Genomic DNA, 14,348 nt, shown 5'->3' with positions numbered 1-14,348 from the left:
TAAGAGCCTCCTGGACAGGTACATGGAGTTCAGAAAAATAGAAGGCTATGGGTAACTCTCGGTAATTTCTAAGGTAAGGATATGTTCAGCACAGTTTTATGGGCTGAAGGGCCTGTATTGTGCTGTAGGTTTTCTACGTTTCTATATTTCTAAAGCATTGTTTGAAGGCAGTCCATGATCTACACTAGGAGTATAAACTGATTTTAATCATTTACAGTTAATCAGAAGAACACAGCACCACTGATGCGTTTAATTCCTCTGTCAATAACTATTAGGAACTAATAAACATTTTTAGAGTATTATAGTAGTTTGGGTAGTGTTCTAATTTGTTCTGTGTTTCAGTTAAATACACAATTTGTTACTCAGTTAAACAGTAGTTTGTCATTTTTATACCTTCTTTGAAACTTTGGCTAATTGGGGCAGCTGCTTAATTGGGCCAAAGTTGTCTGGTCTTGATGTGTCTCTATTAAACGAGAATCCATTGTGTTACCATATACTACCTTAAGATTCATTTTCCTTCTGGCATTTACAGGAAAAAATAAATACAATAGAATTTTATGAAAAAACTATGCATAAATGGACAAAGACATATACCAATATGCAAAAGAAGACTATGCAAATAACAATAATACTGAGAACATGCATTGTAAAGCGTCTTTGAAACTGAGTCCAGAGATCATAGAATCGTTCAGAGTAGTGGTAAATGAAATTATCCACACTGGTTCAGGAGGTTTGTAGGCTAATAACTGTTTTTGAACCTGGTGACGTGGAACCTAAGGTCTCCTACCTGATGGTAGTAGTGAAAAGATGGCCTAGCCTGGATGGTGGGGGTCTTTGATAATAGATGCTGCTGTTTCAATGTGAATAGAGCTAATACAAAATGGTTGTTCCGTGAGTGAATAAGATAGTCCTTCAGATCGATGAGAATGAGAATTTCACCAGTGATGAATTTTGCACATTGTGTTAATGTTCATTTCATTGTAGACATGTTTATGCTGTAAAAAAGGGACCAGAGCAAAGGAAAATCCAACCACAGCATCAGTCCCAATAGTTGCTAAGATTCTTGTAAATGCATGCAAACTTCCCCTGGCAAATTTCACAGCAGAGGAACTGGCTTTTTTTTTGGACATACAAAAATGAACTTTATAGGCCAGATATCTCCTAGAGTCCAACGTAACAACAGCACTGGGCGGATACTTTTAGAGCGCAGATAAACTATATCACTTAACTTAATCAAATACTTGACAAAACAGTGACATGACATTTTCTTTATGCATAATCAGTTTCAGTTAACATCAAAGTAACTCATATTTCTAGGAACTGATGGAACTAATGTATTTCTGGCCACAGATCCTGGACTATTGGAGATGGAAGCCTATCTATCATTCAGTCTGGATTAGTCTCAAACCCAAGTTCAAAAAAAGGTCACTAACCAAAGTCTTTTTTTTTGGAGATTTGGTGTCATAATCTCATGTCCTTATAAGGATCCAGGGGGATCTGCTCACTTCCGTTTGCTGGGTTCCATCTGGGTCGGTTCACTTACTCAACCACCATGCCATACATTATATACTTAATATCCTTTTCATACACTGCCAACATAAATAATTCAATTTAAAAGGCAGCCTGAGCTGAGAGTCTATTGGGTAGCAGTTGGCACAAGAAGCACAGCCTGCAAAATAAAAAATGCAAATAAAAATCCACCTCCAGGTGATGCTGTTATATGTGTGAAGTGGGACAGGGTGAATCATACCCAGAATTTAATGCCATATTAAGTATCTTCAAAAAGTGTACTAAGCTTCAGAAGGAGGTGGTAAACTATGAAGTAAGCAAATGCCAGCTGTAATTTCCTAACACTGAGAAGTTAACAGATGCAAAATGATCATGTTAATGGAATTAATGCACATCGAGCTACGAGTGTGTAGAATTTCGTCCCAAGGCTCACTAATCCAGATAGGTTCCCAGCTAAGTAATGTCTCAATTTTAAAATTCACAGATCTATCTATCTATCGCCTCACTTGACTTCATTCTTTCACAGGATTGTTCACTAGTTATGTAGCTGAAGGCCATCCATCCATCATATCATCTCTATGCAAGAACATTACAGTTAGATCTATTTCCATCATCCTCTCCCCATAGCCATGAAGATTCTTTCTTTTCAGATCATATAACTGCAGTTGCCACCACTATTACCTCTGGATGTGTATCCAAGACCGTAACTACTCTGGCTATAAACAACCACTTCCTGATATCACTTTTTGTTCTTTTTGCAATGACCTACATCCCTGGTTCTGTCGATATGAACAGTTTCCGTCTATACTCTTCATGAATCAAAACAAAACTATCAGCTATCTCTTCAAACTTATAACCGTCTGTGGTGTCTCCATTCTGGGGGCTTTGATTATTGCCATCATTAATAATTTGATTTGGCTTTACTGGACTAACAAAGACACCCAGGAGGTCACAAAGAGAACATGTAAACGCCACACATCCCGCACCCGAGATCAGGATTTAATCCAGGTCCCTGGAGTTGTGAAGCAGCAGTGCTAACTGCTGTGCCATTCATAAAGTTATTAAGAATGTGATAAAACTTAAGTGAGATCAGATTGATCAGGGCGTGTAAAATGTAGAGTTAGGTCTTTGGATTTCTAAGCTTGATCAAGGACTTGAACACTGGACTTCAAATTTAATGCCTGAACTTCTACTCGGGCCAAGTACTATGATCACTAGCAGATGATGGTTGAAGGCAAGGCTGAGATTAGGAATAGGGGATTTTATTTGAAGAGTGGAAATGAAGAAAGATGAGAGGGATGTGATATCAGACTGAGATGAGTATTAAACTTACTCAAGATGAGAAGTATGAGATGTTGCATGGATGTAATACCATAGAGAGAGTGAAAGGACATTTTCCTTTTAAAGGTGGGGGAGAGTACAATTAATCAATAAGTAAGAGACATGGATGATGCATGGAAGTGAAATTCTCAAAGAAGGAGAGGATGTTGATAGAATAAGGAGAAAGGCTTCTTTTGGAGAAAGGGCACTCTTATTTCCAGAATATATGAATCAGGCTGTTGGTAAAGAGATTGACATGTGATTGGCTTCAATAAGGGGACAGGAACTGTTATCAAAAAGTTGTCCTTTTTGAATGCTAGAATCCCAATATTATCATGAATGGCAGGGCCCCTGCTGAGTGAATGTACAGCAGGGAGACATACAAGACAGATGGTGGTTATTGATCATGAGGCAGGGTCAGCAGAGGTGGTAATCAGAGAAATTAGAATGAGATCACTTCCCAGGAGAAGTATGGAGAGCAAAGAGTGGAACAGTTTTATTTACTGCCTGGTGAGATAGACAAGAATATTATAGCAAGCCATGAGAACCATAGCAATGATTCGAACAGGTACTGTAGCAATAATTAATGCAAGATGTGAACAAAGGAGGAAGATGTCAAATGCTGAATAAGAGAAAGGAGGAGGAAATTTCAAAGTTCAAAGTAAATTTATTATCAATATATATTCATCTCACCATATACAACCCTAGGATTCATTTTCTTGTAGGCGTACCCAATAAATAAATAGCATAATAACCATAACTGAATCAATGGAAGGCCACCCAACTTGGGCATTCAACCAGAGTGCAGAAGACAACAGACAGTGCAAGTACAAAATGCATAATAGAAATAATAAAATGAATCAGCAAGAACATGAGATGAAGAGTCTTTGAAAGTGAATTCATTGGTTGTGGGAACATTTCAATGATGAGGCAAGTGAAGTAGAGTGAAGTTATCCCCTTTGGCTCAAGAACCTGATGGTTGAGGGATAATGCTTTTCCTGAACCTGCTGGTGTGGGCCCTGAGGCTTCTGCACCTTCTTCCTAATGGCAGCTTCAATAACTGGGTGATGGAGTCCCTGATAATGGATGCTACTTTCCTGCAACAGCATTTTACGCAGGCGTGCTCATTGGTGGGAAGGGCTTTACCCATGATGGACTGGGCCATGTCCACTACTTGCTGTAGAATTTTCTGTTCAAGGGCATTGGTCTTTCCATACTAGGCTGTGATGCAGCCAGAGGAAATAGAATTGCAAAATGTAAAAGAAAAATTATCTTGCAATAAGATTTATTTATCTTAAGATTATGTTGTATCTTAAATCCTATTTGTTCAATTATGCTATTTTGCAAAAATGTTTGAAAATGAATACTATCACCTCTCTTGACCTAAGGAAGTCCCTAAACATGTATAAACTGGTAAAATTATTTTTGAAATGTAGTGCAATACAGAAGACAATTCTAGAGGAAAGCAGCATCTGTAGAGGTGTACTGTGCAATACCCAGTATTGCTGGCTATCTCCCCTCTATCTTTCAGTCCATCTGAAGGGTCTCACCCTGAAACAGTGACTGTCCATTTCTCTCCACAGATGCTGCCTGACCTGCGATGTTCCTCTAGCAATTGGTTTTTTCACTGCTTCTGGCAGATTACTACCTGCAAGCTAACTATCATGTTTCCTACAACCCACAATGCTTCAAGACAAATATTTCATTGGCACACTATTTCAATGACTTGGTGAGACAGATGGTTCTAGCAGTAACAATGAGTTGAAAATGAGCAATGTATATGAAACTGTTGTGAATTGATTGATATTGGAGGAGAAAGACTTTGTGTGTGCACCACCATTGTGGTTGGAGCATCTCTAGGGGAGATGAGTACCATAAATTTTCCACCATAGAATTAGCAGAATATAAATTCACCCTGTGATTACCCAACACACTGAAATGTCATATTCACTGGACCATATATGAAGTGTTTTATCCTTTGGGGACCAAATCAAATCAAATCAAATCAAAAATTGCTTATAAAATAAAACATAAATTTTTACAGCACCTCTTCTGACCTCAGAAAACACTTAAAAGCTGTTAGAATTGTAAATGAAATGTGCTTACTTTTGCAATAAAAGAAATAAGAAAGCCAATATGGGAATGGCAAAGATCCACAAAAAATGAACTAATGATCAGATAAACCATGGTTTTAGCATTATATTGATTAAGAATAAATATTGGCTAATAAATCAACTTGATCTACATTCTCCTCTTTGCACGGAGTTGCAAGTCCTTTTGCTTCCAACTAAAAGTTTAATGACTCATCCAAAGCATTTTATGGATCATTTAGTAAAGTATGAGCAAAAACTTGGCAGTTGTTTTTGAGAGACATAAGATACTAAAGAGATCCAAGCTTTTTCTTTATCTCTTCTTTGGAAAAGCAAAAATATATCAAAGTGTTTCTTGCTGGTAATTCTGTGGAAGTGCTCTTTTTAGAATGATCGCTCATAACAGTCATTGGTGTTATAAAATAAAAACATTTTGAAGAGATTATTCGCTTAAGTGGCAAAACCCTGCATTGAAACTTGGCCAATTAAAAAGAAATCACATTTTTTATAATGCTTTCAACTTACTAAACTGCTTACCATCCAGCAGTACCACAGCACAGGATGTTATATCCCTGGAAATTGGAATTCACTCTCTTTTCATGCACTTAACAAATGCTGCGAATATCACTGATGCCCAGTTGGATCTCCTGAAAATATTTGTTAGTTGGGGTAAAAGAATGTTAAAAGTCTCATTATGGAAACTTAGGCTAGAATCATGTTCAGTTCCTGTCAGAAGTTGCATGAAGATGTTGCAGCTGTCATATCACTGGAGTGCTAGTTGCTGGCAGATGGTCAGATCGTAATGAATTCCGCTTACGATTGTACCTTCCAGCTACAGTAAGGACTGTGATAGAGGTGAGAGAATGCCCAAGAGTGAAGAATTCAAAACAAGGTACTGTAATGTTTACCAGATTCATCACCCTGTATCTCACGTGTGTGTCCACACATCTTGCCTACTCTAATCCCAAGCTATGAGAGGTCCCACACAGAGTGATTCTGGCAGACATTGCAGTGGCTGTAATGAATGGCACAGCATAGAGATGCTGGAGTCATTATGGGAATGCAAAGTGATGTATGTCTTTTTGCACTTACCATTGGAAAATTGAGTCTGGGGGAAGATTATACTGTAGTTAAAATAGAGGTCACATCAAAGACACTTTAATTCTCATCTCCATCAATCTGCTATGGGGTTTGCTGCAAATTCTCTTGTGATTAATAAACGAAGGTGATAGGCTTCATCTTTAAAAACCAATATAGCTCAGCAATTTAAGAAGATGGCCACAGTACACGTGATAACATAATTAGCTGCACAACTGACGTTAAATCATGCATGGTGGGGTCTGGGCCAATTTCCTGATGGGTGCTTAGCAACCTGGAAATAATCACCATGTGGAAAATCTGCACAAATAGCTCCAATATGCACAAATTGATCCAATTCCTAGGCAATAAATCTGTAAATTTTAGTGGCATCTGTTTTTAAATGGGCCATGCATTTGTTGTATGTGCAGAGTTTTCACATAGTTGTTATTTCAGTTATCATATTGTTATTTCACAACTCTCCCATCATTAATTATTATTCATACACTGTTTTGCATCATCAATTGTATCGATTGGAATACAATTCACATAACTATTTCAAGTGAAATAAATATTAACTCTCACCATTTGTTTGTCTGATGTAAGACACTATAGGAAATACCAACACTTTTTATTTTTATGAAGCAGAACAAAAAGGCTCTTGGTAGTTTTTTATTCAAAATCTTTAACTAATTGTAACTTGAAATAACAGGTAGTTTATAATTTTGTTACAAGATATTTGTAAATCCTAATATCTGCCAAAGACATTTTTGACTCAAATGGCTACAAAGTTAATTCAGTTCTTGCTGTACCAAAGATCCATACATTGGTTGATGGCTCTCAAAGGAACTGCACCATAAGCAGTTTAGAATTCATGCTCTTCTTGTAGTCCATCCATGCTCGCATTCTTTTTCAACTGTCTAGCTCACTCAACTTCAGTAATGCTACATGAATTCATTTGCACCATGGATTGTAAAAATACAAAAATTAACATCACAGTATATTTTTATCAAAAAATCTAGCAAATTAATTCATTTGGAGTTCAGCATAAGATCAGGTGATGTCACATTCCTGGTTTAAATTTGTTTGAGGTTTCTCCTGAATCCTTGCATCTTATTTCACGAATCAGCCATTATATTGCACATGTGCTTCCTACTTGCGATCACTTTTTGGATCTGCTACGCGAATTTGCATCTGTCATCTTGGAAGGCAGATTACTTCCTTTTTTAAAGTTTCCAGGATGTGTTCGCAGGTGTTGTGTATTGGCACCATAACCTGGTCCTGTAATAGTAGAAAAGGTCTAATTTATACAGTGTGCCCTTGCTTTCTTCATTATAACTTCTAAAGTTGAAGCAATACCCCAGTATTAGCTCTTTTTAAATAAGGGGGTTATATACTAGAGTGAAAACAGGCTTTTTTAAAAAGAGTAAATATGCCTTTTCCTGGTTGGCTTAGTAAGGAGGATATTATAAGTATGAACCTACAGTAATGCTTCTGACTTCTCTGAACATGGTGTGCGTGAAAAGGAATGGACATCAGAATCAAACACAATTCTTCCCTGCATGAATTCAGAAACAAAAAGTTTATAGTCTTATGATCAACAGACCAATCATTTTAATGAAGTATGAAAGCACTTTATTAATTATTGGAGAGTATACCTGATGGTTGGTCAGTGACGCTGCAGCTGCTTGTCATACACTCCTCCTCATACTTGGGTCCAATGAAGTCAATGAAACTAAATAACAGGAATGGTGCACAAGCAAAGCTCCCTGCTATCATGTTACAGTAACACTACCACCCAGGTTAAATTACAGCCTATATCATTTTAAATTTTAAATGTCGATTAGCTGTGCCAAGTACTTGATAATTAGGAAGTTTCACAGATCTCAAGTTCGGTGTCTCGCTAAATGTAACCAGTTCATTGAAAACAAGGAGGCAATAACAGAATCCCATTCATTTACACTTGCATTTCATTAACACTGCATAGTTCTGACAGCTCAGAATCTTCACTCTTTTTTTTCTTTTTTTTATATATAGGGATGTTAGGGGGAGGGTTTAAGGGGAGGGGGGATGGGTAATATACATTTTTTTCATATACTTTTATTCTGTAATTACTTGAAAACGCAATAAAAAAAGTTTTTTAAAAAAGTTACTAAAGATGCCAAAACATTTCAACATACCTATAAAACAATGGATACCTGGGCACAGATAACCAAAAGAAATACAGAAATAACAGCCGAGAGAATTGGGATGAAATTCCTGAGTTTGAGCCAACAAAGGAAATTTAATGCTAAAGCTAAATTTGGAGGAGCACAGATTCTTTAGGATTCTGAGCTGGAGATGATTGCAGGGACAAATGAGGCCATGAAGAAAATTGAAATCAGGTTGAAAATTTTAAAGTTGAGCCATTGCTTAGTTGGAAACCATGTTAGATCAGGAAATCCAAGGATAATTGGTAAATGGGGCTTGATCCATGTGCATATATCTAAGAAATGCCCCCTATGGTACCTGCCTCTACCACCTCCCCTGACATGCATTCCATGCACCCACCACTTTGTGTAAAGATTATATCTCTCACAACCCCCCATACTTCCCTAGTTCATAAGCTAGTTTTAAAGTGTTATATATCAAGAGGGTATATGGGCAAGAATTGCCAACATATCCCTTCACTAGATGCTTGCATAGGTAGAGAATTAGTGTTCTTCTAGAAACAAGTGTTCAGCCTCAAGTCTATTATTACCTCAAGATGTAGCAGAAATCTCATTCCATAGCAACACTATGTAACCTACATTTAAGCATATCAGGTCACTGCATCACTCAGTGATCTATTCTCTGTCTTTCTAATATTTTTACATGTTGCATGGTGTCTCTTGTTTGTCAGAAGACTCTACAGGTATTTAACAAAGATCTCTCATACATTAAATAAATACCAGATCCATTGTTAGAATAGCAACTTACCTTATCAATGTACCATCAAAAACTATTAAATGAGCAATTTTCTAAATGGAATTTCATTATGAATCAATAGCAAAATAAAGCAGTAAAAATATTAACTAAGGCTTGGACATGACAAGAGAATAGGAGTCAAAAAATATAATAACATCTTTATTCCTTTCTGGTTACACCTTTCCCTCCACTGGACTCATTTCACCTTTAAGTCAGAATGCTGTTTAGAGTCAGGCAGAAGACTTCTCAACATTGATGCTGCTCCAGGTATAAACAGCATGAGACACAGTTCTGGAGAGCGGAGCTGGCCCTAATACACTCCTGCACTGTTGTGCTGTCAGAGCCTGTAGTCCCAAATGGGACAGGAAAAGCATGAATACTTGTGGTGAGGTTTGAGTTAGCTCAGTAAGCCTTGGCTCCCAGAAGCTGGCTGCTGCATCGACTTGGCTAAGCAATTACCAAATAAAACTGTTCAAATGTTAACATGTCAAGTGGAGAGCAGGCAAGCCACTGTTACAAATAAAAAATGAAAGCCAAACTTATGGACATTTCAGTCATAAATTCTGTTTTTGTCCCCCCCTCCCCATTCACTAAGACTGAATAAATTATTTCTATTTAACCTGTGGTTACCCTCTGCTGCATTGATTCAAACTCAACGAGAATTCGGGTAATAAAAATGAATAAGGCAACAGCCTAGGCTCATCAATAACAGTGAGCAATTCGCAGCCTTTCACTTTCTGTACCAGTTCCTTTGCTTTATGTTTAATCTGATCAATATTTCACATTTAAATCTGCTGTAATCTAAACATTAATCTAACTTCTGGGGGTTATAAAAGATTCATGGCTGTCAGTTGCCATTTGGCTGCTGTAAAGGTTATTCTGTGCCGATGCCTCACAAAGATCTCATTAACTGCAGGAATGAAATTGCAGCACTCCTTCATGTGGGAAGAAGTTTGAACTTGTGTGGCGTGGACATATATTTATGAGTAAACCCTGACAAAGGTCTGCAGATGCCATATACAAAAAAAAATCAAATTAAAATTCATTATTCAGTCAAATTATTGTGAGTAATCAGAAACAAATTAAAATGTGTTTTGTTTGGTATCAAATATCAGCAAATATAATGGCAACACATTAACCTCAGTGTAAAACAAAATGGAGCCAGCCAGTCAGTCTCCATTTCACCAGAGCACTCACTTAACAACAGATCCTACAGTAAGGCTATTCTGGAGACTCACAATACCTTGCCTCAGATGTCATCACTAAGCGATTTTCTGTGTGTTCACTTTATACAAGGATTTAAGCTTATAAGGAGTGTTAGTTCCAATATTTTTCACTCATTAGCACACTTTAACCTGTGAATAATTTCTAGAATCCAATGCACCAGTACCAACAGGGCAAATTCACATCACGTTAAAACAAATTGATCCCTGAGTCTGAGTGCTGACAGACACATTGTTGCACAGCTTGGAGAGCTCCAGAGACAAACACAGAAATAGAGATATGGCTAAGCTGCTTCAGTCTCAGCCATAATTCTGTTTCACAGACACAGAAATGGGAACCCTGCTTTTCACACATGGACCAAGACATCCTGAGAAAGGTCTCAGCAAAAGCTAGGACGAATCAGTAGGAAGATGTGACTCATTGTGCTGTCACTTTACTCCTGCAGAGGTTAGTTTAAATGCAAGATCTGCACATAAGCAAGCTCATAGTAGAAACATTTTGTAGAATTTTGGTCTTCTTCCCTAAGGGAGGCTGTATTTGCCCTACAGAAGTGGGATGAAGGTTTGCTCGACTAATTCCAGGACAAAATTGCCCCGTGAGAAGAAAGCCAGTGGGATGGATCTATGGTTTCTGATGGTTAGGGGAATAAGAGGTAATAACTTTCAGTAGTCTGACAAGGTAGAGACTGAGAGACATTATCTGGAATTAAAAGATGCAATTCTCAAAATAAGCAGGAACCACTGAAGATGACTGGGATAACGGAACCTTTGCAATTTTCCATCTCACAGTGCAGTAGGTACTTGGTTAATAAATATATTTAAGGCTGAGATGAAAAACTATTTGAGCACAGAGGGAATTATTAAATGGATGGACTTGATAGAGATTCTTCGCCCTGATTTTGTTGAATGTCAGAGGAGGCTCAAGGGCTACAGAGTCGACTCCTGTCTTGAAGATTTGGAAGCTAACTGCCAGAGAGGTCATTCTGACTTTAGACTCCAACTCATTACTCTTCGTACTGCTGAAGAATGAACAGGTTGGGATCTTCTGCTCCAGAGTGGAAAATGATGAACTAAAATTGTGCAAGGGTTTGATAGATAATTAAATATATGATATTTCCATTGTGATGTGTTCAAAATAATAAGTCATAACCACAACAATTAGGGAAATTGTCAGAAGCTTATTTACGCCCCGGATGCAACCACAAGGCACATTCAGCATCATTAAAACTTTGAAAGGGAAGTTAGGAAAGGCCACAGTGGACAACTATGCTAACAAATTAAGATTAAATGAATGCAATGAGATTTTTTTTTGTGGAGCATGAACGAAAAGATTGACACCACACAGTTTATTTTCAGTTACTTGGACAACTGTTGCCATTGCTGCATCATATTCATTGATGTTGTTGATTAACGATGCATCAGTGTAAAGGAGGAGATAAATAAGCAAGTCAAAGTCCTTTAAACCCATGAAGAGGAATGGAGCATGATACACCTATATCATGTTTAGGCTGTTTAGTATGTTTGAATTTTATCTGATTTGTACTGCTCTCAGGAAAATCCCAACTTTCATTTCAGAACAGTCCCCAGTTCCAAATCCATTTCCCACATCATCAACTTTCTTATTATTCCTTGGTTGAGATTGTACAGTAACATATGAGAAGTAGATTTATACCCTGTAATAGCACCCATTGGTAATCTGGCTGGTATCTCATTGGACTGGTCCTTCTATGGACCTAGATGTGAATCTAAGATGGCGTGTCCCACTCACTTGCAAGCAATAGGAATGTCTCTGAACTATTACAAAGTATCCTAACCGGGAAGGGTAAACATTCAGAAGTCAATGTTCACAACAATACCAGCAACATAGGTAAATTGTTGGGAGAGGTCTTTCAACTTGAATTTATGGAGCTAGGGAGCAGATTAAAAGGCAGGTCCTAAGGTTATAATCTCTGGATGACTCCTAATGCCAATGGACATAGCAATAGGAAAATATGTCAGATGAATATGTGGCTAAAGAGATGTTACAGGACGGAGGGCATTGGATGTAATCACTAGGATTTGTTCTGGGAAAATGGGGAGTGTATTACATGGACAAGTTGCATCCGGACCAGAACAGATCCCGCATCCCTCCCAAGAGGTTTGCTAGAGCTGTGGAGGAGAGTTGGCACGGAGCGGGCAACACAATGGGCACAGAGTAGATGCACAGTTGTAGGGGTACATACGGTTAAATATCAGAAGGAAAATTAAGAAAACAAAGTTGGTATATGGCAAGTTTAAAGAACTGAAAACTAGTGAATCTCTACAGGAGTATAGCATGTGTAGGGAAGTACTTAAAATAATTAGCATGGTAAAGAAGGAGATGAAATTGCATTATTGGACAAGATTAAGGAAAATAGAAAAGTACGTTACAAGAGTATTAATGGCAATAATGGTACGACCTATTAGGGAGCACAATGGCTATCTGTGTGGGAGCTGGAGAAATAGACAAAGTCTTAAATGAATGCTTTTGATTTGTATTCACTATGGGACAGGACATGATAGGTGGAGAATTCAGGGAGGGGCATGGTGGAATTATTGATCAAATTACAATTAAAAATGAGTAGATATTAGATGTGTTATTAGGCTTAAAGTTGCACAAATTTACAAGGCATGATGAAATATATACTAGACTGCTGTGGAAGGTAAGGGAGGTGATTTTTGGGGCACTGCAAGATGTTTTCATATCTCTAGCCAAAGAAGAGATGTTAGATGAGTCAGGATCAGAATCAAAATATAATGTGAAATTTGTTGCTTTCTGCTCCAGTACAGTGCAAAGATGTAAAATTACTATAAATTATAAAATAAATAAATAGTGCAATGAAAGTGCAGACCACGATCTGTGCAGATTGGAAATAACATCTCCACCTCTCTGACAATCAACACTGGCACACCTCAGGGGTGTGTGCTTAGCCCACTGCTCTACTCTCTCTACACCCATAACTGTGTGGCTGGCCATTGCTCAAACGCCATCTGTAGATTTGCTGATGATACCACCATGGTTGGCAGAATTTCAGATGGTGACAAAAGGGCATACAGGAGCGAGATATACCAGTCAGTTGAGTGGTGTTGCAGCAATAAACTTGCACTCAACATCAGCAAGCTGATTGTAGACTTCAGAAAGAGTAAGGCGAGGGAACGCCAACCTCATATAGGGATCAGAAATGCAGAGAGTGAGCAATTTCAAGTTCCTGCGTGTCAAGATCTCTGAGGACCTAACCTGGATGCAACGTATCAATGCAACTATAAAGAAGGCAAGGCAGTGGCTATATTTTATTAGGAGTTTGAGGAGGTTTGGTTTGTAAACTAAAACACTCAAAAACTTCTACAAATGTACTTTGGAAGCGTTCTGACTGGCTGCATCACCATTTGGTATGGGGCGGGGGCGAGCTACTGCACAAGATTGAAGTAAGTTTCAGAAACTTGTAAAATTAGTCAGCTCAATCATGGGTACCAGTCTCCGTAGTATCCAAGACATCTTCAAGGAGCAGTGCCTCAGGAAGGTAGAATCCATCATAAAAGACCCCCACCACCCAGGACATACCCTCTTCTCTTTGTTACTGTCAGGAAGGAGGTACAGAAGCCTAAAGGCACACACTCTGTGATTCAGGAACAGCTTCTTCCCCTCTGTCATCCGATTTCTAAATGGACGTTGAACCAATGAACACTACCTCACTATTGTTTTGCACTATTTATTTTAACTCAACTATTTAAAAGACATGTATACCTACTGTAATTCAGTTTTTTTCTCTATTTTTAATTATCATGTATTTCATTGTACTGCTACCGTAAAGTTAACAAATTTCACGACATAGGCCAGTGATATTAAACCTGATTTTGATTCTAAAAGAAACAAATAATAAGGTAGTCTTCATGGACCATTCAGAAATCTATTAGCAGAGTGCAGCAAATGTAATATCTTCATTCAAGAGGGGATAAGCTAGGGACTTAAAGCCTGGTGCATCTAACTCAGGAGTAGGGAAATATGAGAAACATCTCCTATGGGGCAGGACTGATTTGCAATTTGGAGAGGTAAGGGATTCATCAGAGATAGTCCACATGGCTCCATTAAGGAAAGTACTGTTAATATAGATTATGTGGATGTCAGTGGAATTTTTGACAAGGTCCTGCATGGAAGACTGGTTCA

The 14,348-nt window shown here is 38.0% G+C and overlaps 1 protein-coding gene across 4 annotated transcripts in view; it reads right to left on the bottom strand.

Moving 5' to 3' along the window:
• Positions 1–6,655: 6,655 nt before the first annotated feature.
• Positions 6,656–14,348, bottom strand: part of LOC140735557 (kinesin-like protein KIF19) — a 173,386-nt gene continuing 165,693 nt past the window's right edge. For all 4 annotated transcript variants that reach the window (XM_073060742.1, XM_073060743.1, XM_073060744.1 and 1 more), the window contains one exon: positions 6,656–7,277. In XM_073060742.1, coding sequence (XP_072916843.1) covers positions 7,159–7,277 — 119 coding nt within the window. In that variant the 3' untranslated portion in view covers positions 6,656–7,158. The remainder of the gene's footprint in view (positions 7,278–14,348) is intronic.

Source organism: Hemitrygon akajei, chromosome 11 (assembly GCF_048418815.1).
Source record: "Hemitrygon akajei chromosome 11, sHemAka1.3, whole genome shotgun sequence".
Lineage (NCBI taxonomy): Eukaryota > Metazoa > Chordata > Chondrichthyes > Myliobatiformes > Dasyatidae > Hemitrygon > Hemitrygon akajei.
Note: the sequence above shows the minus strand (reverse complement) of the source record. Positions and strands in the feature narration are given on the sequence as shown.